Below are 26,211 nucleotides of genomic sequence, written 5' to 3' on the forward strand. Positions count from 1 at the left end.
TATTCTTATCCCTGTTCACCACCCCTTACATGTTATCGTCACCACTTCAGTTTGGTTACATGACATACAGTTTAATATATTATGTAAATAGCTTTCCTTAGTTAACACTAAATTGAGGATAAGGGAATTGTACACAACAAACTGCAGGTCATTTGATTTCCTACATAATACAAGTCAGTCTAAAATATGCTTACAAACGCTGACGATGTTCATCTACAACTTTCACAGCAGCTAGCTTTGGACACGTATCCCAAATTTGGGAATGTAACACGGCTTCTATTAACTAGTCTAATTTGACCATCCATTGGACTGTTAAAACACTTACAAGATCTTAGAATCCTCTCGCACAGGAGAAGGCCACTTGACCTATCGTGCCTGTGCCAGTTCTTTGAAAGAGCTATCTAATTAATCCCCTCCCCTCCTTGCTCTTCCAACAAAGCTCTCCTTTTCAAGTGTCTAGCCAATTCCCTTTTGAAAGTTACTATTAAATCTGCTTCCACCAACCTTTTAGGCAGCACATTCCAGATCATAACAACTTGTTGCGTAAAAATAAATTCTCTTCATCTCTCCCCTGGTTCTTTTGCCAAATACCTTGATTCTGTGGCCTCTCTTCCTGCCAGTGGAAATATCTTCTCCCTATCTACTCCTGGTTTTCTAGATTTCTCTCCTAATGGTAAGAGTGCAGCAACACTTCATGCCCCTATTAAACTCACTCTCTGGGACTCTCTGGTGATGCCCTGCCTCTTCCTGACGAGTTTCACCAGCAGGCCTTTTATACTCAATGTCTGTAAAAACTGCCCTGAGGAATTGTTCATCCAAGTCTGCTCTCAGTCCTTGAGAGAAGCTTGATCACTTTGCCAATGTGAAGATGTCACTCCTGCTAACTAATTTTCTCGAATTATTTATCGTGGGGAGTGAGGGGGGCGGGGGGAATAAGATTAACAAATATATTAAATTTAGAGAGGCTGGAAAATTTGATTTTTAAATACCACCTTCTTATCTTTTCTTTAACCCACTATATCTACATTTACCCAGGAGCTTGATTCCATCAAAGGGTTAGTTAGTCTGCACCTATTTTCCAGGTTGCACTGACACCACAGAATTAACTCCATCTGGAATACTCATTCAGGAACGAGTGTGGCTCCATTCCGTGCATTGCACTAAGCACCAGAGCTACAATAAAAGCACTCTCACACCAAATGTATGCTAGCAGCTGTTTGCAATGACTGTTTTTGCCAAAATCTGCACAGAAATGATCAGCTGCCAGTGTATCCATATAAAATATGAGCCACTTGCACCTCAGTTGTCTTTTTATGCTGGAAACTAGAGGAATGATGCAACTAAAAGTTACATTACACTGGAGTTTGTAAAGTTGCTGCTATATCCATATGAAATAGAAACAGCACATCTTCAAGTTTACAAGTCAAACGCAACAGGTCATCTTGCTGCCTCAGACTCGACTCCAGTCCATTGAATTGGTGTTTCTCTCACTCTCTCTCTGTTGTTGAACTCTCAAGAAAGTTTTCTAGATTTCACCCCCCCCACCCCCGCCAACCAACAAACTGTGCACACCCAGCATGTTACAAAACATGTGCGCAAGTATAAAAGAGTGACAACAGTGAACTAGTGAATTGTATGCAAGCAGGAAACAGTAGCCGGAGAGTTCCTGCTGTGAAATTATAGGGTGATTTCAAAAGGAACAAAGCTGGATATCAAGTCCAAACCAGGCAGATGGGTTGAAAGTCTCTTTTCTCTGTTGCAATGAGGGTCCTAATCAAAATAAGATCTAGAAGTCTCTGCCACAGAATGTAGGACATTAAAGGAGCCACAAATTGGCACTGCACAGTTCAGTGTCATTTAGGCCCCAAGGCTTAATGTGGGAAAAGGAGAATAGAAAATCACACCACTGCTAGTGGGCTAGAGATTTATTTTTCAGCATATTAATGGAACTGCGCAGATTCTTTGCCCCATTTTACAGGTAAGCTGACTGAACAACTAATGCAATAAAGTTGGTACTCTTAAAAAAAAATCGACTCTTCCCAAGTTTTAAACTGTGCATGGCATGAAAAGTAAGGCAGTAGAAATGTTTCAAATAATTCTCATAGCTGACATTCATTATAGTTCATATTTAAAAGCGTTAGCAGGCTTTGTAACTACTTAAAGGCTCAATTCAACAACTCCTTTATGTATTAAATTTGTGTGTTGCAGAGACTAATTTCAAGGCCAAACTTGCTGAGATGAACCTGTGTAGGTTCATTCACTGATGAAGTCAGGCCTACACAGCTTACCTGGGTGCACAGGACTCTTCATTTTAAGAAGTCCTACCTTACCAAAAATATGGAAGCACAATGTGACAAAAAATTATCGCCATGGTACTTTTTAACTAAGATAGCTCAGCACTAGATTTCACCAGGCCTTCATCACCTCTGTGGCCTCCAAAGAAGCAATGAAACCTTGTTCAGTACAAATTCTACAATGACATAGGGGTAAGATTCAACTTTTCTAAATGTTCAAAATGAACAGTAGTCAACAGGTTGTGTGTTATACACTTCAGCAAGAAGGAAAATTGGATGGGCTGCACAACAGGAGGTTGATCCACTATACGACATTACCACCTGCACCCCCATCGGGGAAGTTGTATTTTACATCTTGTCCAGTCTCTCTCACAAGGCCAACCAACTGCTCACAAGTTTTGCCCTCAATAGCTACAATCCAATAACAATTATGCTCTCACTGACTAGAACACCTGTAGTGGGAGTCAGGGGAGGCATATAACAGATAGTGAGGGGACCAGGACAGCCGACTGTTACACACCCACCCGAATGTCCTTTTCAATTAAGTCAGGTGAGCAGGAAATTAGGCAGGGTATATGACAGGTGGTTGATTCACTTCCAACTGTCACACGTCAGACTGAAAGAACAATATTCGAAGACATGGATTTAACTGCAAGAACATCATAATTTAATCAGCCACGCTGGTCAACTCCCTAACTTGTGCTATCTGACCTTCAAACTTCCAGGTCAGGTGACCCCACATGTAGTGCAAGGTGTATCTTACTGCATCTTACCCGGGTACAATGTAGTATCTACTACTCAAGTCCACCCACACAACCAGCTATCATCATGACACCGCCCATTATACGCCACCTGCTGAATTTGACAGTCCTGCCCAACATCTCATCAACTTTGAATTTGTATCCTTTTTACCTTAAATAGTGCAATGTTCCCTCTACAGCAAAATATTCCACAACTTCAATAACCCCTTTTATGGTCAACTTTTAACGGTAACTATCTACTAAGCCAAGTTCTCTCCAAAATTTGAACACCATGCTCATATCTGGCATCTTCTGTCTATTCCCAGGCAGCATGTAATGAAAAGCTTCTTGTCTAATAGCCAAATTGGACTTCTTCCCCTCTCCACCCTCCTACTTGTTGTTTTGTTATTCATTTCTTTCTTTTCACTGAAACCTTTCTTTTTTTCTCTCTTTTATTCATTCATTCATAGGACCTGGGTATTGCTGGTAACAGCAGCATTTATTGCCAATCCCTAACTGCTCTCGATAAGGTGGTGATGAGCTGCATTCTTAAATACAACTGAGTTACTTGCTAGGCTATTTCAGTGGGTGGTTAAGAGTGAACTACATTGCTGTGGGTCTGGAGTCACATTGAAGTAAGAATGGCAGATTTCTTTTCCCAAAGCACAGCAGTTGGGCTTTTAAGACATTCCCGTAGTTTCATGCTCATCATTGCTGATACTGGCTTTTTAATTCCAATTTTCTTTTTCAGAAAAAAAAATATTTGAATTTACTTTCCCAAGCTGCTGTGATGGAATTTGAAGCCACATCACTGGATCATTTGTCCAGACCTCTGAATTACCAGTCAAGTAACTGCTTGCTACTATTCCCAGTTTATTGTTACCATTATGGCCAATGTCCCTTTCAACTTTCTTCTCTTGTTCTTTTTTTAAATAAGTGAAACTTTGCTTCTTGATTCACCTTATAATTTAATTTATTCTGGTTATTATTCTAGGGCCTGACTGTAGTCCTCTGACCATGGTTTCCCAATAACAATAATAAGAGATAATTACACCAAAACACACGTTTATATATGAGGGAAGAGTGATATATTCATTATTAGCATAATTCAGCCCATATGATCACATAGCTCAGAGCTGGTTATAGAAATGCATTTATGTTGGAAATGCGCGAACTAGTTGAACATCAAATCAAGAAGTCTTTTATCCTCCAAATACGGCTAAACCAAGTTTAGATGGAGATGAGAAGAAAAATAACTTGTACGAAACCTTAGGGCAACCCAAAGCATTTCATCACTACTGAATTATTTTCAAAGTGCAGTTAATCCTGTATGTAGGAAGACTGTATAAAGGCATAAGACTAGGCACAAGATAGTGGAGCAAGGACATTATCAAGCTTTCAAATTTGGGGGGATGGAGTTGGAGCCAGGGTCCTGATCATTACATCACACCATGATGAGTACGGTTGAAGATTTAGGTGTTAGTGGGGCTACAGGGGTGGGCAGGTATGATGACGTGCATGAAATGCCGGATCACATCATGACAAATATCCTCTAATATTAATCTAGTCACTTCCCTTCTTTGCAAAGTGGTAATTGCTTTCTCTCTCTCTGTCCCCTTAAGACACCTCTGAAGATCTACCTCTTTGACCAACCTTTTGCTCACCTATCCTAAAATCTCCATATGAGACCTGACGTTTTGATAATTGCTCCTGTAAAAGTGTTTTGGAATACTTTATGTTTGACGTGTTAAAACAAATAGAAGTTGATATTTTTATGGTGATAACATTCTGCTACGAGGTGTAAAACACATCACTTGCTCGCATTTATTTTCTTTTGTAGTCAATATACATATGGGTGTAAGGCTGTACATTTACAGTCAAGAATTTATAAATATTCTGTGGTTCTTTTTGAACATTACAGAGGCACTTGAAACTGCAAACCTCCAGTGGATAACAACAGCGAGAGTCTTACAAAACCAGCCACGTCCACAGCAAGTCTCCAGCAAGTCAAATTACTCATCGAGTTCCAGAAATAGCCTTTCTCTTGTAGGATATTGAAACCCATGGAGCTGTTTGAGGTCATTAGATGGAAGGGTGTTGGGGTGGGGAAGAATGTAAGTCAATGTAGTTTTTTCAGTTTTGATTTGCTTTTAAGCACCATTTTACACTTCTATTCAACCAATAGAACAACCACTTCTATTTTTATAGCATCTTTCAATGCTGTAAAACGTCCCAAGGTGTTTCACAGGACATCACATAAAGGAGGAGAGGTACATAAAGAGAGGAGTGAACTTCCCACAAAGTTTCCGCAAATTTGAGTGAATGTGGAGCAGGCGAAGCACCCTTGGGACCAGAGGGTAAATGTCTGAAAGAACTCTTCAGAAACAGGATCCAGTATGCATGCCCATCACATGAGAAGGCGCTGGTTGGGAGGAAGACAATGAGACGGGAGATGGAGGGAGATACATACACAAGCTTCTGATTCTGCATTCCCCGCGGCCAAAGTCAGCACAGGCAGCTTTCATCCTTCAAACCCATGTCCCTGTGTAAGTTATGTTGAGAATATTCCATTCATGTTCACCTTTCCTTAGCCAAAGGCAGCTTCAAATACAACAGGGAAACTAAATTAATCTGCCCACCTTCTCATGTTGTTATTGGTAAAAATAATAAATAGTAAAAATAATACATGGCGACAAGGCACTATATGATATTTGCTGATGGAGTTCAAAGTCTACCTGAAGACACATGCCACGCAAGGTCCTGCTAGGTACAAGAGAAGAACTGGGCATGCATATGGATGGGGATAGCATAGTAGGATGAACCAGCCAGCCAGTCCTAAGGGGAGCAATGGTTACATTATGACCAGTGACTGCATTATGCTCAATATTGGGTAATTGTCTCTTTAAAACATTGCAGAATAGATCCACATCTTCTTTACGGTTATCTAGAATACATTCCAGGGAGTGACCTCATAATTATTTTTCCAATGGGTACCTTTGCAAGGAGCAGATAGGAAAATGACAGGACGTCTTCAGGAGTCAGCGAGGAATTTTTTCCCTAAGTTGGCCTCAGGTTGTTTTCCTTGCCTCTCCCAGGAGATTGATTGGCCTTTGGGATAGAGGAGGAGGAGGATGAGATAATGGTGTGCACCAGTTGCACAATGACAGCATAGGACAGACTCAACAGGCCAACTGTTTTTTAGCTGTTCTTTCAGATGTGCTCATACATTCTCATTTTAGCAGATTATGAAGGCCCGACTACTGCCTAGGGTTGTATTTTGCAGGACATGTTGCGGGAACTGGAAAGAGATTATTCAGAAATGGCCACATAAATATTTATGGACTGACAGTACAAATACTGTTTGAGGGAAGAGCACTTTCAGTCATAATCACATGCAATTCAAGGCAGTGATGCAACATACACGCCTGACTGTGCCCTTCATTTCAGCTGGAAATAATCTAAGCACTAGAAGGAACAAGTGCCTGTTTGAATTCTGAAAGGGTCAGGGCCACTTTATGTCTGAAAATCAATGGCACAGAAATCCATTGGGTACCATTCCCAAAACTTACTCTTTAGAAACTCAAGCTTGGTTCTCCTTAAGTGTTTTGTAATGATTCTGTAATAACATTGGGAGTGATGAAAGAATTGATTACACCCCCCTACATAGTAATAGCACAAGATTACATTAAATCATTCTAATGTGATGATGTATTATTGACCACATACAAGTGGCACAAAAGAAAGACTTTTTTTGAGCTTGCAAAGGCCACTTTTGCAAAAGGTAGATTACCGACAGTTCCTGCAAATACACTTTGGAATTTATTGATTCTTTTGCACGCTTTTATGACAAAACTTTTGATCAGTAGCCTAATCACTAGCAATGGTTCATTATCCCCAAGTCACAACCCGTAATACTTAGTCACTACAAGAACCAATTTCATGTCCTCGCTGGTTATTGAAGTACAGGCGGCCCATCATCCAAGATGACAATGGGATGTATTTTCAAAGCATAGCTTTATGATCCCTCAATCTCTCAGTCCCAGCACTACAGCCACACTTGAAGCTAACATGGGTCACTCTGCTGCTCATGGTTTACTGGGGTAGATTTTACATTCCTGATCTTGTGGGGCAAGAGCATTATGGGTTTTTTGCATGAAGATGGGGGGTGATTCTTCGACACCCGATCCCAGCATGGATCAAAGAAAATCAAGGCTACGACTTTGTGGAGCTATCCTTGGCCCACATTACATAAGAACATAAGAAACAGAAACAGGAGTAGACCATTTGGCCCCTCGAGCCTGCTCCGCCATTCAATAAAATCATGGCTGATCATCTTGTGTTTTGATTTCTACATTCTCATGTAACTCGGATAACCTTTGATTCCCTTGCCTAACAAGAATCTATCTACCTCTGCCTTAAAAATATTCAATGAACCCACCTCCACCGCCTTCTGAGGCAGAGAATTCCAAAGTCGCACAACCCTCTTGAGAGAAAAAAAATTTTCCTCTTCTCTGTCCTAAAAGAGCGAACCCTAATTTTAAAACAGTGCCCCCTAGTTCTGGACTCACCCACAAGAAGAAACATCCTTTTGACATCCACCTTGTCAAGGCCTTTCAGGATTTTGTATATTTCAATCAAATCACTCCTCACTCTCCTAAACTCCAGTGGAAACAAGCCCAGTCTGTCCAACCTTTCCTCATGAGACAACCCACTCATTCCAGGTATCAATCAAGTAAACCTCCTTTGAACTGCCTCCAATGCAATTGGAGACCAAAACCGAACACAGTTTTTGAGGTGTGGTCTCGCCAATGCCCTGTATAACTGAAGCATAACATCCTGACTTTTATGTTCAATCCCTCTTGTAATAAAGGATAGCATTCCATTAGCCTTCTTAATTACTTGCTATACCTGCATTCTAACTTTTTGTGACCTAGATCCCTCTGCAATTCACAATAATGCAGCCATTCTCCATTTAAGTAATACTCTGCTTTTTTGTTCTTCCTGCCAAAGTGAACAACTTCACATTTTCCCACATTAAACTCTATTTGCCAGATCTTTGACCTCTCACTCAACCTATTTAAATCCATCTGCAACCTCTTCACGTTCTCTTCACAATATGCTTTCCTATCGACCTTTGTGTCATCTGCAAATTTAGCTACCATGTCCTCACTTCCCTCATCTAAGTCATTGATGTAAATCATAAAAAGTTGAAGCCCCAGTACAGGCTCCTGCGGGACTCCACTCGTCACTGCCAAACCAATAGAGAACCATTTATGCTTACTCCCTGTTTTCTGCCAGCCAGCCAATCTTCTATCCATGCTAATATGTTACCCCCTACACCATGCGCTTTTATTTTCTGTAATAACCTTTGATATGGCAACTTATCAAATGCCTTCTGGAAAGCCAAGAACAGTATGTCTACAGGCTTCCTTTTATCCAGTGTGTATGTTACTCCTTCAAAAAGCATCAATAAATTGGTTAAAAATGATTTTCCTTTCACAAAATCATGTTGACTCTTCCCAATTGCCTTGAGTTCTTCTAAGTGCCCAACTGTAACCTCCTTAATGATCGATTCTAATAACTTGCCCACAGCAGACATCAAGCTAACTGGCCTATAGTTTCCTTTTCTTGCCTCCTTCCCTTCTTGAACAGAGGGGTTATATTTAATACTTTCCAATCTGATGGAGCCTTTCCAGAATCTAGCGAATTCTGGAAAATTAAAACAAGCACATTGACTACCTTATTAGCCACCTCTTTTAAGACCCTAGGATGTAGTCCATTGGTACCCGGAGACTTGCCAGCCCACATCTCCATCAATTTGCTCAGTATCATTTCCTTAGTAATTTCAATTTCACCAAGTTCCTTTCTCCCGTTTGCATCCTGATTTGCAGCTATTACAGGAATGTTTTATGTATCCTCAGTAGTGAAGACAGAAGCAAAATATTTGCTCATTTCTTCCGCCATTTCCTTATTATCTACTATTAACTCCCCACTGTCACTCTCTAGAGGACCAACACTCACTTTACTTACTCTTTTCCTTTTTAAATACCTGTAGAAACTCTTGCTATCTGGTTTTACATTCTAGCTAGTTTCCTCTCATACTCTAATTTCTTTCTCCTGATTAACCTTTTAGTCATTCTCTGCCATTCTTTATATTCTGTCCAATCATCTGTCCTGCCACTCATCTTTGCAGAGTTGTAAGCTTTTTCCTTAAGTTTAATGTTTTCCTTAACCAACAATGGTAGGTCTTCCCCCATAGGATTTTTCTTTATAGAGGAACGTACTTATTCTGAATACTCCGAAATATACCCTTAAATGTCTGCCATTACTTTTCTATTGATCTATCCTCTAGCCTAGTTTCCCAGTTCACTTCAGGTAGCTCTGATTTCAGCCCCACATCGTTGCCATTATCTAAGTTTAAGATACTAGCCTTAGACCCACTCTTCTCCCTTTCAAACTGGATGTAAAATTCAATCATATTGTGGTCGCTGATACCTGGGATGCCTTTACTCTGAGGTCATTCTCATGTTACACAGTACAAAATCTAATATAACCTGCTCTCTGGTTGGTTCCAGAACATACTGCTCTTTCTCGAAAGCATTCTAAGAACTCCTCATCCAGGTTATTACTGCCAATCTGATTTTTCCAGTTTATGTGTAGATTAAAATCACCCATGATTATTGCCGTTCCTTTATCACAAGCACACAATATTTTTTCTTGAATACTTTGTCCTACACTATGGCTACTGTTAGGGGGCCTGTTGACCCACTCTCACTGATGACTTTTTTTCCCTTACTATTCCTCATCTCCACCCAAACCGATTCTACATCCTGATCTCCTGAACCAAGGTCATCCCTAACAATTGCACCAATGCCCTCTTTGATTAACAGTGCTACCCCTCCACCTTTTCCTAGCTTCCTATTCTTCTTGAATGTCATGTACTCCTCAATATTAAGGACCCAATCTTTGTCATCCTGCAGCCACGTCTCTGTAATTGCTATCAGATCATATTTATTTACTTCATTCTGGGCCATCAATTTATTTACTTTGTGATGAACACTACATGCATTCAGATAGAAAGCCTTCAGTTTTGTCTTTTTGTTATCTTTGTAACATCTAGTCTTGACTGTTGATGTATTCTTAATTGGGTACCTAGCTCCTCATACTGGCTTTTTGGAACCTCTTTCCTAGTTCTACCTATGTCATTTGTACCTACAAAGAACATGACAATTGGATATTCCCTCCCCTTCCTACTGCAAGTTCTTCTCCAGCCCTGAGCATATGTCCCAAACCCTGGCACCGGGCAGGCAACACAGCCGTCTGGACTCTCACTCTTTGCTGCAGAGAACACTGTCAATCCCCTTCACTATACTATCCCATACTATCACTACATTCCTTTTTGCTCCTCCCGCTTGAATGGCTTCCTGTACCACAGTGCCATGGCCAGTCAGCTCATCCACCTTGCAGACCTCACTTTCATCCACACAGGTTGTGAGCACCTCAAACCCGTTTGACAATTGCAAAGCTTGAGGCTCCTCCCCTCCTGTTTGCTTGGTCCCATTACCTGCCTCACTGAATCACATCCTCCTGTCCCCCACTGCTGACCAAAACAGATAACCCTCTTTTAAGAGGTGTGACTGTCTTCTGGAACAAAGTATCCAGGTATTTCTCCTCCTCCCTTATGTTGCGCACTGTCTGCATTTCAGCTTCCAGATCAATAATCCTGATCCGGAATTCCCCAAGCTACTTACACTTCCTGCAGATGTGTTTGTCATGGATCGCCTTGGCGTCCAAAAGCTCTCACACCTCACAGCTGCAACATAACACCTGTCCCGCCATTCTAACTATGTTATTTGGTTAATTTACTTTAATTACTTTCTTCCTATGAATGCTACAATTTACTGTGTTTATTGAATGCTAGTACCACTGACAACTAAAGGTTATATGCTTCTTAACTACAAGGTATGTTTTAGATGTTTGTTTAAATTACTTTATTTTTATTGCTTTTTTTATTTTTATTGTTTGATTTTAATTTTAAAGTTTTCAAATTTTTGTCTATTATTTTAAAGTTTTAGTTCTTTTTATTTATAGATCTACCTGAACTCACCTGTCTAAGCTGGTTTCTCACGCACTGTCCCTTAGAATGAGCACTTACCAGCCAATCAACTTACTAGCTTCCTGTGATGCCACAATTGCTTTTTTTCTCTTTTTAACCGGACTGCAGCCTCACAGCAGCTGGAACAGTGAAACAGCCGCTCCTCAGCTCCATTCCTCAATCGAATCCCTGGTCTGTATTTATAGGTGCTCCTCAGCTCTGCTCTCACTCCCAGCAAGGTAGGCTGCTCTTCAATTCCTGGCCTATACTTATAAGCACTCCTCAGCTTCCGATTGTCCCCTGCAGGTCCGCTCCACTCCAACTTCCAGCAATGTAGGCCACTCTGCAATCCTTGGTCTGTATTTATAGGCGCTCCTCAGCTCCTGACTGTCTCCCACAGGTCCACTCTGCTCCAATTCCCAGCAAGGTAGCATTAACTTCGAGTGTGGTTAGTCTCCTGGAGTTGAGAGATTGACATATTGCCACTGGCACGTTTATAAAGCTATGAAGTGGGAATGTTAATTTGTAAAATCTGCTCCATTCTCTCAGATCATGAGGAAACCTATATTTTGATCATCACTTTGGACCTGAAATCAGTCTTGGAAAAGTAATACATTCAGGTGGGTTTCTGTGTTCTACAGGCCAGAGCTACGTTTGCAATTGTTTACATCCTAACACCATTTCAGATACCTGGAAAGATCATAATGAAGCCACACGTCACTACCCCCAAATGCTCAATCACCTTGTGCCATCTTACTGGTCTCAGTTTTAAAGAATTCTATGCAATCAGCTGCTTGCACATGTTCAGGTGCCAACACATAAATGAGAAAGTTTACTGGCATTGAGATATCCCACTGAGAATGCAAAAGCCCATGTTTTCCTCACATTATTATAAAAATGTCACTACACATCAACATCGGAAAGGAGAAAAAAAAGTTAAAATGGAGTTATGGATACTGTATATCCAGGCATTGTGCTCAAAGGCAATAATGGAAACAAACTGCAAAGAAACAACCCTGAGTAAGAGCTTGCTCATGCCTCCAAAGCTTTGTTGAAAAAAAATGGTGCCCATCTCCTGAGGACATAATGCGAACAAGCTTTCCTTTCTAAACATCTGGGCACTAATGTGTGGGCAAAGATACTCAACTAGTGACCATTTCGATAAAACACTATTATCTTGCGACAACTAACCACTGGCTGTCATCAGCCAACCCTGTCACCAAAGCAGCTATATCTTCCCTAAGTTCAACCTTTTTATCAACCTTGAGCTGAATGCTGGTGACATTCTGCTGTTTACCATTCACGATAGCTTCAAAGGGATCAACCAGGATAGCCCTCAAGGGAACCCAACATGACAACTCACAAAATGCAATGAAACTGAAGCTGGCTTGTCAGTTTTCAATTTTGGTCATGAAAATTCCTTTCATTCTCTAAAACTACTACTTAGCACCTACTTTTGGCCAGCCTCACGATCCAACTGACGATTACTTAATGATCTTTCAGCTGACAAGGCAGCAGTTCTTAGCTAGTAGAAGCAAAAAATATTCAAAAATGATTGATTCTTTTAATTTGTGTGTTTCGGAACCTCACAGAAATGCAGTGACTGACAAGTAAATCATAACATTATCCTCATCATGTGAGGTTAGCATCAGGAGTACAGCTGTAGGCTGCCCTGGTGAGTATTCAGAGGTGCCCCTGAGGTCAGTAATGAGGTTGCTATATGCCAAAGGCCATCATAAGAGGCTCTTTGGTGGATCTTAAGGAAGAAGAGTTACAATCGAAGGTCAATGTAAGTGGTTCTTGTAGAATCTTATGGAGAAAGGACTTTACTGAAGGTTATCATGGGTATGGTAGTTCATCAATTTGGTCATGAAAGAGCTGGAAGTTGATAGCAAGAACGCTCCCAACCAATTAAAGTCTAGCTGAACGCAAGCAGCAAGGTTAAGGTGGGGCCAACCATATTTACAGTTAGAGGAATGCACAAATTATAGGGAATCAGCCAGGAAATATGGAAATTTCCTGCTTGCTCCCTCCATTTTGTTGACTGAACCACCAGAATTATGATTTTTTTTTCTCACTCGTCCAATAGTTAAGCAGCTTAGCCACTCAGAGAGCAAAGCCAGCATATCTCAGGTACTCACTGATTAAGTACATCCAGCAGAAAGCAACCATAGAATATTTTCATCACTACTCCCTTAAGGAGGAAAAACCAACAAACAAAAAAGGAATTGGATATTTGAATGTTATTCACACCCAAACACTAATCAAATTAAACATCACCTTACCCCATGATAGCTCAGTCTACCTCAGAGAGATTGAGGGAATGTATGTAGTAAAACATGGAGATATGACCCAGAACACAAAAAACTTTCATTATTACACTCATATTTCAGTTACCATGCTCATATATATAGGGTAGTGGGAGTCAACTCATGTAAGGAGCAGCTAACCAAGTTACTTAAGGAAACAACACTAAACAGGAGTGGACACCACTGGCAGACTGCATATCATAATTTTTTTTTGGAAAAATATACTTTATTCATAAAATCTCTGAAAGAACATTACAAAACATCTCTAAATGGCCATCACAAAAAGCGTAATCATATTCAACTTTTGCACATGGATCACGAGGTGCTTCAATACAATCAATGAATATTACAGTCATTTCAATATGGTCATTACAGACTGTCAGACAGTGCAATGGTACTGGGAGTTATCGACATACATCATGTTGCACTCTGAGGTGCTTCAATACAATTATAATACATTTAGTATTCACTACATACATTTTTTGTGAGTTGTACAACCCGAGGGGTCTATACAATTCCCAGCTCCTCCGTGTCCTATGGCAGAAAGGTCTTAGACAGCGACCTTTCCCCACTGCGCCTTTGTGGCGGCTGCCCCAAGCTTTAGTATGTCCCTCAGCACAAAGTCCTGGACCTTGGAATGTGCTAGTCTGCAATACTCAGTCGGGGACAACAATTTGCATTGGAAGATCAACAAGTTTCGGGCAGACCAAAGACCGTCTTTCACCAAGTTGATGATCCTCCAGCTGCAGTTGATGTTTATCTCAGTGTGTGTCCCTGGGATCAGCCCGTAGGGCACAGAGTCCTGCTCGGGATGAACTCGACAGAAACCACTGCATCTCTCTCCAGACCTTCTTTACAAAGGCACATTCCACAAGGAGCTGGACAACAGTCTCTTCCCCACCACAGCCACCTCAAGGGCAACATGCAGAGGGGGTGAGGCTTCTGGTGCGTAGGAAGGATCTGACAGGGAGGGCCTTTCTCACCACCAGCCAAGCTACATCTTGGTGCTTGTTGGAAAGTTCTGGCGATGAGGCATTCTGCCAAATGACTTTGACAGTCTGCTCGGGGAACCATCCCACAGGATCTACCTTTTCCCGCAGGGCCTCTAGGGTGTTACATGCCGACCACTGCCTGATGGTCTTGTAGTCAAAAGTGTATCTCTGCATAAAATTTTCCATGAGGGACAGGTGGTACAGCATGGTCAAACTACTTGTAGCGTTCCGTGGCAGTGTGGCCAGGCACATCCTTCACAACACCGGGGACAGGTAGAACCTCAGCACTGAGTGACACTTGGTGCTTGCGTACCGAGGGTCTATGCACAGCTTGATGCAGCTGCACACAAAGGTGGCCATCAGGATGAGGGCGATGTTGGGCACATTTTTTCCCCCTTTATTTAGAGGCTTGTGCACCACGTCCCCGCCAACAAGATCCATTTTCGACCTCCAGATAAAGCGAAAGATGGCTTGGGCGCAGACTACAAATCATAATACTTCTGTACCAGCACAGTATGAGCAAATAAATGGGACAGATCTTCATCTCAGTAAAAGTCACCTTGTTCTGGCATTTACTTTTACATTGGCACTAGCTATCACAACACAAGGACAAATTGGCTAAAATGTATTAGTTTCAGTCAGTTTAGTCTTGATGTTTCAAAGTATTTTTACAAGATGATAAAGGTGGGATTGTACTCACAAAGTTTCCATTTGCACATCAATTGAACTTCAATGAACCTTACCATTGGATAACAAGGAGCAAAAATACTGGACAATATTTCTCATAATTCTGGATCTGTTAATAGCTGTCTCTTCAGTAACAGGGATGTGGTACGTGTAAACAAGCTGTCAAGTTAAAATGCTCTTTCAGAGATGACAAGGCTTTTGACTGCATTTCAATAGGTTGCACCCACTTACTGTTTGTGAGGTCTAAGGAGGTGCTACGAAAAAATGTAGCAGTGACTCTGATCAGCACATTTGAGGTGCTTCTTTCACGTGAGATGTTGAACTGAGGCATCTTGTGCCTGTTCAGGTAGCTGTATAAGATCCCACAGCACAATGCCAAGAAAAACAGAGTTCTCCTGGTATCCTGGCCAACATTTCTCTCTTAACCAGCACCACTAAAAACTGAATAGTTGGTTATTTATCTCAATTACTGTTTGTGGGACCTTGCCATGTGCAAAATGCCTGCCATCCATGCCTACTAAACCACAGTAACTGCACCTTGAAATACAAGAGAGAATTATTTATTTGAGGAAGTCCTGAAGATGTGATAAGGTATTGTATATAAATATGAGTCTTCCTTTCTCATGGCAAAGTATATTTACCCTACAGAGGGTGTAATGTACAATTTCTGAGAATATTAAGTCAACAACAAGCTTATTTAATTCTTATCTTTATTTCAACGCAATCTAACACAACAGCATGAAATCATGTTGAAGACTTTCAGCAAAGTTCTGACTCCTGAGTGTTATCTGGCAATGACTGCTGGATAGCGCATGGATGTACAGATCGGCCACACTGCTAATGGTCCATGTGTGGAATCCTGCTGATAGAGAGGGTCCAGGTTCACACTTGAGTGGCAGACATTTGAGCGAGATAGCCATCAGCATGAGCCACTGTCTATTGGAGCGGGTTGGAGGTGGGGGGAGCGTGGGGGGCTGTGGGGTTGTTGGTGGTGGCAATAAGTAAAGGAGAACAAAAGGGGTTTGTATTTTGCAACACATACCTGAGGGGTCACCAGCTGAGTATGCACTAGTTTACTTGTTCACTGCCTGCTTCTATTGAAAAACTGCACTTCCCGTGATATTCCACTGGAATTAATGGACAAAAAATTCATAGGCAACGTACTGACAAGCATCGCTGCTGCTAATTCACGCTAACACATTCGTGACAAATTGTCTGCTATAGGCTCTCTGATATATGAAATTGCTTTTGCCGACAAGAACAACAATTTTGCTGCACTTTTCTTTTCGCTGATTTTCCACATTGTGGTGTATTTCCGTGGAGGACACAAAGCCAAAATCCCAAGCAAATACAATGCCAGATTCTTGCAACAATAATACAGCTCTAAGGTGTTTCAGTGCTGGAACAGAATTCAAAACTAATTACCTTGAACCATTGCTATCATGACACAGGGGACCACTCTGGCCATTGCAGTCGTGTGGTGCAAGCTTTGCAACCGGAGCACACTCCTTGAACATACTTCTCTGTTCTTTCCCCAACAGAAGCAGAAGATAACTAAGTTGTGCCTTTGGGCCCAGCTAAACAGTTTCAGGCTCCTGCTAACACCTCTTGCAAATATAGGATCCACAGTAAAACTCGCCATAAAGTTTGACTGATTGGAACATCAGAATACCATACCTTCAGAGATATTCTAAACTAATTTTTGTTTACTTTTCTTCACATTGCTCAGAGCTCCATCCCTTCGACTTTCCCAGATTCTTTCAATTACCTGCCCAGCACTCTAGCTGGTTTTGTTCTCTTTTTTGACTGCTGCGCTCCCATTTGGCTCCTACGGCCTGACTAAAGGGCCATTGTTGAGTGAGGCAGATTCCTCTTCTTCCAGCACAAAAACAGGCCATTTGAGCTATCTGGTCTGTGCCAGTGTTCATGCTCCATACAAGCTTCCTCCCATCCTACCTCATCTAACCTCATCAGCATAACCCTCTATTCCTGTTTTTTTCCCACATGTACTTATCTAGCTTCCCCTTCAATTGCTCTCAGCCTGCCTGTCTAAAAGTGCACTTCGGTTAAGATTAATCCAACAATAGCACTCAATTTGATACACCAGCATCTGACAAATGTTTCAAATGAGCAAACAAGGTTGCCGACGAAATCTCATGGATCAGACATAAGAAAAGTTAAGAGAATGCTTCTGCCTATAAGTATATCCAGATTTCCCATCCAGTGTGAGAAACACAATGCAGATGGGAAACCTGCTGCCAACACTGAGCCTCTGCTACAGTTTTTAAGAGCAGATATTCCTGAAACTCTCAGGGCCTGCAAATGCTTGGAAACTCCCCAACATAGTTAACACAGCCCACGCAAGGTTTAATGCCACAGGACACAGTACAGTAGCTCTGTAATGGACTTCTGAATAGAGTGAGACAGAGTGGAGGCAAGAGTCATAAGCCATTTCATGAACACTGGACACAGTGGTCTGTGGCATCTTCCTACCCTGCCTGCCTCTTCTGTATCTTGATATATAAGGCAGATCTTGGATAATTATAAAGCAATATACAAAGAGGAAAATAAAACACAAATATAGCATTTCCACTTTCTTACAAAATGTATTTGCATCCACCCTTTAGGCTTTTTAGTGATCTGCATTATTACTTAAAAACATGCAGAAATATACCATTCAGAAAGGCTTGGGAAAGAGGGGAATGTATCATCCGGACTACTATTTCAGATTACATTCCGGACAAAACCCCCAAATTTTGTTAAGATCCGATTCAGGACCAGCAACTTTTTTTTGTTAAAGTAGATGAAATTTGAAATATGAGGTATTTACTAGGAAAATAAAGCCATGAGATTCCAAGATTTTAAACAAAAATAAATTTTACTGTACAAAAATCATCAAAGCAAACAATCAACATTATCTATTTTATACTCTAATATCCAGAATGAACATGAGGTAAACCTAAATTAACAGGCAAACTGTGATCAAATACAACCACAAGCTGCACATTAAATAGCAGACACAACCAAAACAACTGCCTGAATTTCTCAGCAATCCACCCAAACATCAGACACCACTGTAAGTCACAAAAATTGTTTAAAGGCTCTGATTTCCTCTTAAGAAGTTTTAGCTCCTCTCATTCAAAGCTGATCTCCAGCCAACAGCAGTTCTGCTCTATCCTAGTTCCATGGGTGCAATCTTAACCCAAAAGGCACACTATTCCAGATTTCCCTCAAATCAGCTCATGGGTCCAGCATTCTTTGTCTTCTTTTCCAGTTGAGCTGATCTCCTACAGATACTATGTTCCCCGGTGTTGGCCAGGCTACACTCCAGCACCTAAACACAGACAAGGTCCCAGCTTCTCAGCCACAATGCTGCCAACAATGGCTTCTGGCTTCCCTGAGCCCCAACTCTTAGCAGCATGGAGCTATCAATGGCTCCTGGGGCTTCTCTGAGCCCCAACCCCCTCAATTGCAGAGCTTTCAACAGCATTTCAGTTGCAGGGAGCCAACCCTCCTCTATGTCTGCTCCCTATGGGCTGCTGTTCACTTTGCCCCTTGAACTGATCTCTGTGACATAACAATGTCTCCCAACAGGGTTCCACGCCTTGCTCTAAGGCAGGATCAGATGTATCAACCCTTGGTACATTCTGTACCTTAAATATTACAAACTCCAATCAACCAAAGGTCACCCCCACAACTAACTCTCAAAAATACACAGACAAAAAAATCCAAAAATTATTCATTCCTTCACAATGTATACACGCACGCACACACGCAAAACATTCTTTTGTTCCATTGCTCGGTGTGTTATGGTATGCTTTATAGGTTCTGTTGTGGCTTTTGGTAGAACCTAAGATTAAATTTAATGCAATTCAGCTCATTTTGTAGAGAACAGAAAAGTGCAAATAGGCATAACTTTCTAGATAAAATGGAGCCCATCAATACCTCTCATTTTCTAAAGATTGACAGGTGATCTGATTCTTTTGAAGCAGGGTGTAAAAAGTAGAAAGTAAAAAGGAACAAAAACAGAAAATGCTGGAAAATCTCAGCAGGTCTGGCAACATCTGTGGAGAGAGAAACAGAGTTAACATTTCGAGTCCTCTTCAGAGCTGGTCATATGGACTTGAAACATTAACTTTCTCTCTCTATAGATGCTGCTAGACCTGCTGAGTTTTTCCAGCATTTTCTGTTTTTGTTTCAGGTTTCCAGCATCCGCAGTATCTTGCTTTTATCAAAGTAAAAAGGAGCTTGTGTGCTGTAGCACCATCTGATCAATGACAAGAAGTTTCAAAAGAAATACTGATAACAGTATTCAGAGCACTGCCCTACCCTGAATTATAGCCACAAACCACACATCACTAGCCAGGTTTACCACTACAAAAAATCTTCCATATTTTCACTGTTCTGCACTAAATTGACATTTACATCAATTTCTACCTGAGAAAAAAATAGATTCAATATGATTCTTAGAGATTTTTGGATCAAGTCCTCTGCCACACTGTTTATTCTGATTGACTATTTTCAACTGAAATGCAATAACATGCCTCTCAGAGTCCAGAATTTTGAAGAAACTGCCTTTCACAACCGGGATTTGTGTTGGAATCCAACAAGACTGAAGGAATGAAAATGCTCTGTATCTGTTAAGATTCAACATGCAGTGTGCCAGTATTGCATGACAGTTACAGGTCTAAGTACTAAGCCATCTACAGCACAGCACAGGTTTGTCCAAAAGCAACAAGCAACCCATCAGGGAGGTCATAAGGCTTGTTCATGTAGGATATGGAAAGGCTCACACTGTTGCGTTACGGATGACCTTCTGAGCTTACGGGTTAAGGCACAATCTCGAGGATAGGGCAGGATTTACTCTGCATCTAATCATTTTGTAGCTGACCTGAGAGCGCTTGTTGCTGATGCCCTATAGGAAAGGCCAGAAATTATGATCAACAAGGCTTTTTACCCAAATGCTGAACACCCCTGTACCAGTTTTCTCTTTCTGCTATTTTAATGGAAGCATTTACTCACTTAAGATACTCATTTATATGTATACATAGGACTGAACCTTTTACCCTAAAATTGGAAAGTATTTCATTTCCTAGCTTTAACATCCCTTTCCCTTGATAACTGCAAAAGCTCACTCAATAAAGGGGGAGGGGGACAAAATTCAGAATTTAGACCTCTTACACATTGTGATTCAAAGTAGGCAAAAGTTCCAATGGCATTTTGAACATACCTGTAGGTAAAGGTGTCAATCATTTTAAAACCAAGTCAACATTATAGAAAATTAATAGAAGTAATGCTGTATAGATCAGAGATGAAATTCAAAGCCTTTTATAGCAAGGGTGTGCTGGAGTTAGAAAAAGTTAGTCTATTTGTTGGCGGCCCAAAATTTATTTTGGTCCCATTCAATTTGGGCTTTGGACGACATACGCTGGTAAGTTCAGCTCAGCTAATTGCAATGGCAGGTTCTTTGAGCATAGGTGTTGGAACTTAACGCTAAAGCTGCTTTACAAAAAGATGAAGAACACACCAGAGTCTGTCGTTCAGATTCAGGAAAACGGAATTAAAGTTCAGGCTGACTCTATCATATTTATCACTAATCTAGGCACAACTGATTATTAAAGTTACACAATGGATCTTTACAAAACATCATTTTAACATTAAGCAACAATACAGCTTGTTGACAGCACTCGTCTCTGAATCAAAATTCCACTAGCACATAATCTTGGCTAACACTCCAGTGCAGTACTGAGGAAGTCCGTCACTGATGGAGGTGCCAGACTTCAGATGAGGCATCATCTTTCTGTTCAGGTATGTGTAAAAGATCAATATTTTGATCAAGACCAACCTGAAGAGGAGCAATGAGTTCTCTCAGTGTCCTGACTAGCATTACTCCCTCAACTAACTGCACAACCTTATCCCTGTGTTTTTGGTGCTGCTAGTTGCCGTTCATAAGAACTTGCTCTGCACAAATTGGCTGAAATGTTTTCCCACATTAACTTGACTTAAAAAGTTATTAATTGGCTATTAATTACGTTGAGACATCCTTAGGGTATGATAAAGAATTATATAAATTCAAGTTCTCTCATTCTTAATCCATGCCAGATACGGTCTCTTTAGTTCATATGATGAGAAAATCTATTTATAGATATTAAATTAAGTCAGGGTAAGACTGTACCATGTGTACATTGCAGCAAGAATATGCACAGTGAATCTGACAATTAGTTAATGTGGTTTTGAAATTATGCATACAAGTGCTAATGGGGTTTGTACAGAATCCTTTTATGCCTTACTGGAACAGGAACGCCTTACACTATGCCACATAATTTCAAGGTTGCAAGTATTGTTTGGAGAAAGATGAGGTCCATTATAAATCACCAGCTGAAAGTTCTTAGAGGTTGACAGGGGAGGCGTCTGAGAGAGACAGGAATTGCCTTGGTCGCTCAATGTAACAATGCTGTAAATGTATCCATAAGGGCATTTTTTCCACTCAGTATCTCTAGCAAATGTGTTTTTTTGGAATAGAGTCAATGGCTGTACAGACCAGGGGATATAATACACTTATGACATTGCCACATAAAGCAACAAGAGGAATTCCTCCTACTGATGCTCCTCAAGGTGCTACACCATATATTTTTGTTTGCTATTCTGTGCAGTCTCACATCATCTCATATTCTCAGAGCCCTCATTTCCTTTGTATTATCATTGGTAACAGCAAGAAGTAACAACAGCAATGGAAATTAAAACCAATGCCAGGTTACATATGGAATTAAAATGCTGGGCAGAGGCAACAAAATTGCAGGTAGTGACCCAGACAAGCAGTGTGGATGGCGAACAGATCAGTCAACTGGACTACTGTCTTGTGAATCTCTCCCATCCATACAGCATCCACTATATATTGCTGGTTATTCTGCTAACCACAGTTTTGGCAGTGCAACAATGCCAGTCATGGGACACCATACACTTTCAGCTCCTACGTCAACATCATCTTTTATTACCTTGTCAGCTAGTACAGGTCACATATAGAGCAAGTACCAAATCCACTAGAAAATAGATGAAAAAAAAAACAGGGCTACAGAATAAAGAATACCAAATCTCTGTTAGTGAGTTTAAGGCAGTAATTCAACCTTGTGCTTCTGCTAATGTCCATAAACCACTCAGATTTTACCCTCGCAGTTTAAATGTCACTTAAACTGCTCAAATGAATTGTTATCTTAAAACTAATTGTCAGCTCATATGTGACACACATGTCCCAAGTCTATCAGTCTGGAAGTGGCAGTACAATGAAGGTCAGCCACAGCACACTGCACTAAAGATACATTCAGTGAGAAAACATCCACAATGAAACAATGCTGTACTTGTTACAAATGGGATAGAGAGTGGAAACAACTTTACTAAAGCAGTCGATGTTTCTGTACTCGGTTGTCATGGTCAAAAAACAATTCTTTTGACTAACCCACTACTGTCAGTGCTCGCATTATTCAATACTGCATATGTTAAAACATAGGTTTCCCCAAAGGTGAAATGGGCACCTTTCTTAAGGTAAACGGCCTCCTCCCAGATGACTGCACATTGCAAAAATACCCAATGCACAACAAGATTTAGACTGTGTCCAAAGGTATTCATTATGTGTTAAATATCACAGCAATCTATATGCTTACAGCTGACAGGGGCCTGCATTTAACAGTTCAAGCTTTTTGAACTAAAACCTTTTACAGAGAACTGCTCACTGTAGAAGCTTATAAACATCAAGTGGACAATAGAAATATATGTTTGGAATTTTTAATATCCCTATGCCCTTTCTATTTGACCCATAAAGATTTCCAAGATTAGTAAACGTTTTCATGTCTTTCCAAATGCTAGTCAACTCTGTGTGAACAAAGGGATGATTACACCTTAAATCGAAATACTTCACTGCCTAGCAGATACAAAAAGCTGAATGAACATAAGTTGGCCAAACCACTTATTTTTCTTGAGATTAGTGTGTATTTTTATAATGGCACAATAGAGATAATCCCTTCATACTACAAACAGTAATTATTGCCTCGCTTCTTCTAGTGCTTTTCACACTGTGCTTAATGTATATCTGCTTTTCAATACAAGCTAATTCCTCACTCTGGAATCCCATGCCCCCAGATTTCGTTTTTTCTCAGGTCATTCATGAAAAGCACATTTTGCTAAACAGACTAAAATAACTATTTATCATTTGCAACAAAAGAATCTCTCTCACGTGTCAAAGAATGCAAAATGTAAATACAAATTCATTATTATTTTATAAATCGTGTCCTTTTGGATGTTTACAACTGGATGGGAAATGGTTTGTGGGCTTGCATACCATTCAGTATTTAGAACTATGTTTTATAATGAATTTCCTCTTCTGCCCTATGAAAATATTTATTTCCCCTGTCAGGTGTGCTTTGGTTTTTTGATAAGTCACAGCTGTAGACTGGGATAATTTGGCCCTAATTGGTATTTCAGATGAAGGGGATTTGAAAGTTAAATACAATAACATGTTTCTATAATTTCCCTTTGGGTTCCGGTAACTCCACCAGTATCACAGTTATGTATATTTAACCCTTTTCAGTCTCCATTTACAGAAGCATCTTAAAAAAATCAACAGAGAAATAGATTATATTCAACGAGACAACTCAATTATTACTATAGAAAGACTCATTAAAGGATTTTACATTATTGTGCAAGAAAATGCACAGTAAATAAGGAAAATTAGAAAGTCATTTGTTGAGGATAGAGGCCATAAGTCAACTCAATAGTGAATGGATTAGACATTTTACATCCATATTTCTTTGTAAATAATTTCTCGATAAAGTGGCTAGCATATGACATGTAATTTATACCTTAGCTTCCTGGCTGTCCAGGTAAATTAACAGTGTTTAGCTGCTCAATGAAAAAGTCTTACCTGTTCCCTCTGAATGCACGGGAGGGATGTCCTCCTGTGGGGTTTGGAGCCCAGTTGACTGTTGGAAATCTCGGCGGCAATGACTGAACTGGATCTCCTCCTTCTCTTGATTACTGGGATCTTCTCCTCCGTCCCAGCCGCCTGCACGGTGCCGGGCAGGATGTGCACGGCGTATCTGGCCAGCAGGATGCCCAAAATGCCCATCAAGTAAGCCAGGAAGGGTCTCCAGCTGGCGCGGACCCTGTCCAGGGACAGGAGGGAGATAGTCCTCAGCAGGCTGGTGAAGATGATGGTGCAGACTCCCTGGCTGACTCGGAGCAGCAGCAGAGTGGCGGCGGCCAGGCAGCTGAGCAGCACGGCGCTGGCCGGCACCGACAGCAGCTGCTCCTCGCCCACCAGCGAGGCTTGCAGCAGGGTCTCGCCCAGGCAGCAGGCGGCCAGCAGCCGGGGGGCCAGCTCGCCTCTGCCGCAGCGGATCAGGTACAAGCCGAGCCAGAAGAAAGCGCTCAGCAGGCTGAAGAGGGGCAGGGCGCAGTGCAGCAGGGTCAGCAGCCCGGAGCTGGAGGAAGGGGAGAGCTGGCCGCTCACCACCCCGTCTCCCCACCTCAGGAAGACGGCCAGCAGCAAAGAGAAGGAGCCGAGGCAGGCGGCGGAGGAGAGCAGCCGGGCGCTCCACAACAGCCTGCCCCACACAGGGCAGCCCTGGTCCCGGCCGAGCGGGCTCACACAGCCCCTCACATAACCATTGCGCTCCCCGGCCTCAGCTTTACTCCGGGGGGAAGCCGGCTCCGACCTCATCGCCATCATCTCCTCCAATGTTATTAGAAAGTTTGTTTTCCTCTCTCTCTCCTACCGCCCCCCCCCCCCCCCCCAAACTATATTGAAGATCAGACTTTAGTCAAACAAACAGCTTCTCTCTCTCTCTCGCTCTCTCTTGGATACAGGATGGGAAAGTTGTGAGGTTTTGTTTTTTTTTTTGGGGGGGGGGGAGCCGATGCCACTTGTTCACTTTAACACCACAAGGTAAAGCCAGGTCGCCGCTTGCCCCTGGCCAGAAAAGCCCCGAACATGACAGCCAGAGCCGCCTGACAAGCCAAGTGCTGCCCCTCACTGATCTCGGCCATTTAGCTGCACACTACAAACTGCTCTCCTCTCCCTCTTCCTCCAGCTCCCCTCTGCCTTCGCCCCCTCCCCTTTCACTCCTCCTTGCCCCATGCGGAATACACAACTTCATCAGCTGCTGCCTCCAGCATCTTTTCTTCAGTTGCTTGCTTCCTCTTGCCCCCCTCTCTCTCTCTCCCCCTCTGTCTCTCTGCTGCTCCAGGAAGATCAGCGATGCTGAACGAGGCAACAGCGAGCTCGCTTTGCAGGTCCAACCTAAAACAGCCCAACATTGCTGGTGCTTCGCTTCATATCGGGCGACGCAATGAGCGGCTCAGGAGGACAGGGGGCGATTGAACCCGTTCCCCAGGCGCCAGGGAAGCGGTGCCTGGTTGCCAGCCTGCTGAAAGCTATACCCAACCTTCACCACCGCCCCCCCCCCCCCACCCCCCTTCTCTCTGACAGGGCTTTTACATTCATTTTATCTTGCATTCCCGATGATTGACCTCTTGGAGTAAAGCTTGACCCAGAAACGTTGGAGCCAAAATAAACTGCAAGTTGGGAAACAAGCAAAGACAAACTTTTTTAGTATTGGTCCGGAAAAAAACATCGTGTGGGCTCTCAATTTCTTTAAAAAAAAGAAAAAGTACTCGTGCTATTATTGCAGCAAGTGCCTTTTCAGTCAGATATTGATGTCCCAGTCTAAATGTTCTTGTCCCAGTTCTTTGCTTTTCGGCTGGATTTTGCTGCCAAAATAACGGTGATGCTGCTCACGCACTTCGTTATTTGTAAACGGTTAAGTAAATTCAAGCGAGGGACAGATGCACGATTAAGTGCCAGAAACCTAAAGTTGCTGTTCGACTTGCTACCCCTTTAATAGCTTCACAAAAAACAGCATGTCGCCGGCTGCCTCACGATTAAAATGTATTGAATGGATTTGAGTTGCTGTATTTGTGCTGTAAACCTGGCAGAAATATTTAACCGTTCTAAATTTAGTCTCATTCCTTCAGGTTGGGAATTGTTTCAAGAGACTCTAAAAATGTCAAACTTTTGGGTTTTTCTTTCTTGCTTTTGCTTTC

The 26,211-nt window shown here is 41.7% G+C and overlaps 1 protein-coding gene across 2 annotated transcripts in view; it reads right to left on the bottom strand.

Annotated features, from left to right (window-relative positions):
* pde3a (phosphodiesterase 3A, cGMP-inhibited) overlaps window positions 1-24,847 on the bottom strand; it is a 470,038-nt gene extending 445,191 nt beyond the window's left edge. For both annotated transcript variants that reach the window (XM_041202491.1, XM_041202490.1), the window contains exon 1: window positions 24,032-24,847. In XM_041202491.1, the coding sequence (XP_041058425.1) occupies window positions 24,032-24,838 (807 nt within the window). In that variant the 5' untranslated portion in view covers window positions 24,839-24,847. The remainder of the gene's footprint in view (window positions 1-24,031) is intronic.
* Window positions 24,848-26,211: the final 1,364 nt, after the last annotated feature.

Source organism: Carcharodon carcharias, chromosome 13, assembly GCF_017639515.1.
Source record: "Carcharodon carcharias isolate sCarCar2 chromosome 13, sCarCar2.pri, whole genome shotgun sequence".
Taxonomy (NCBI): domain Eukaryota; kingdom Metazoa; phylum Chordata; class Chondrichthyes; order Lamniformes; family Lamnidae; genus Carcharodon; species Carcharodon carcharias.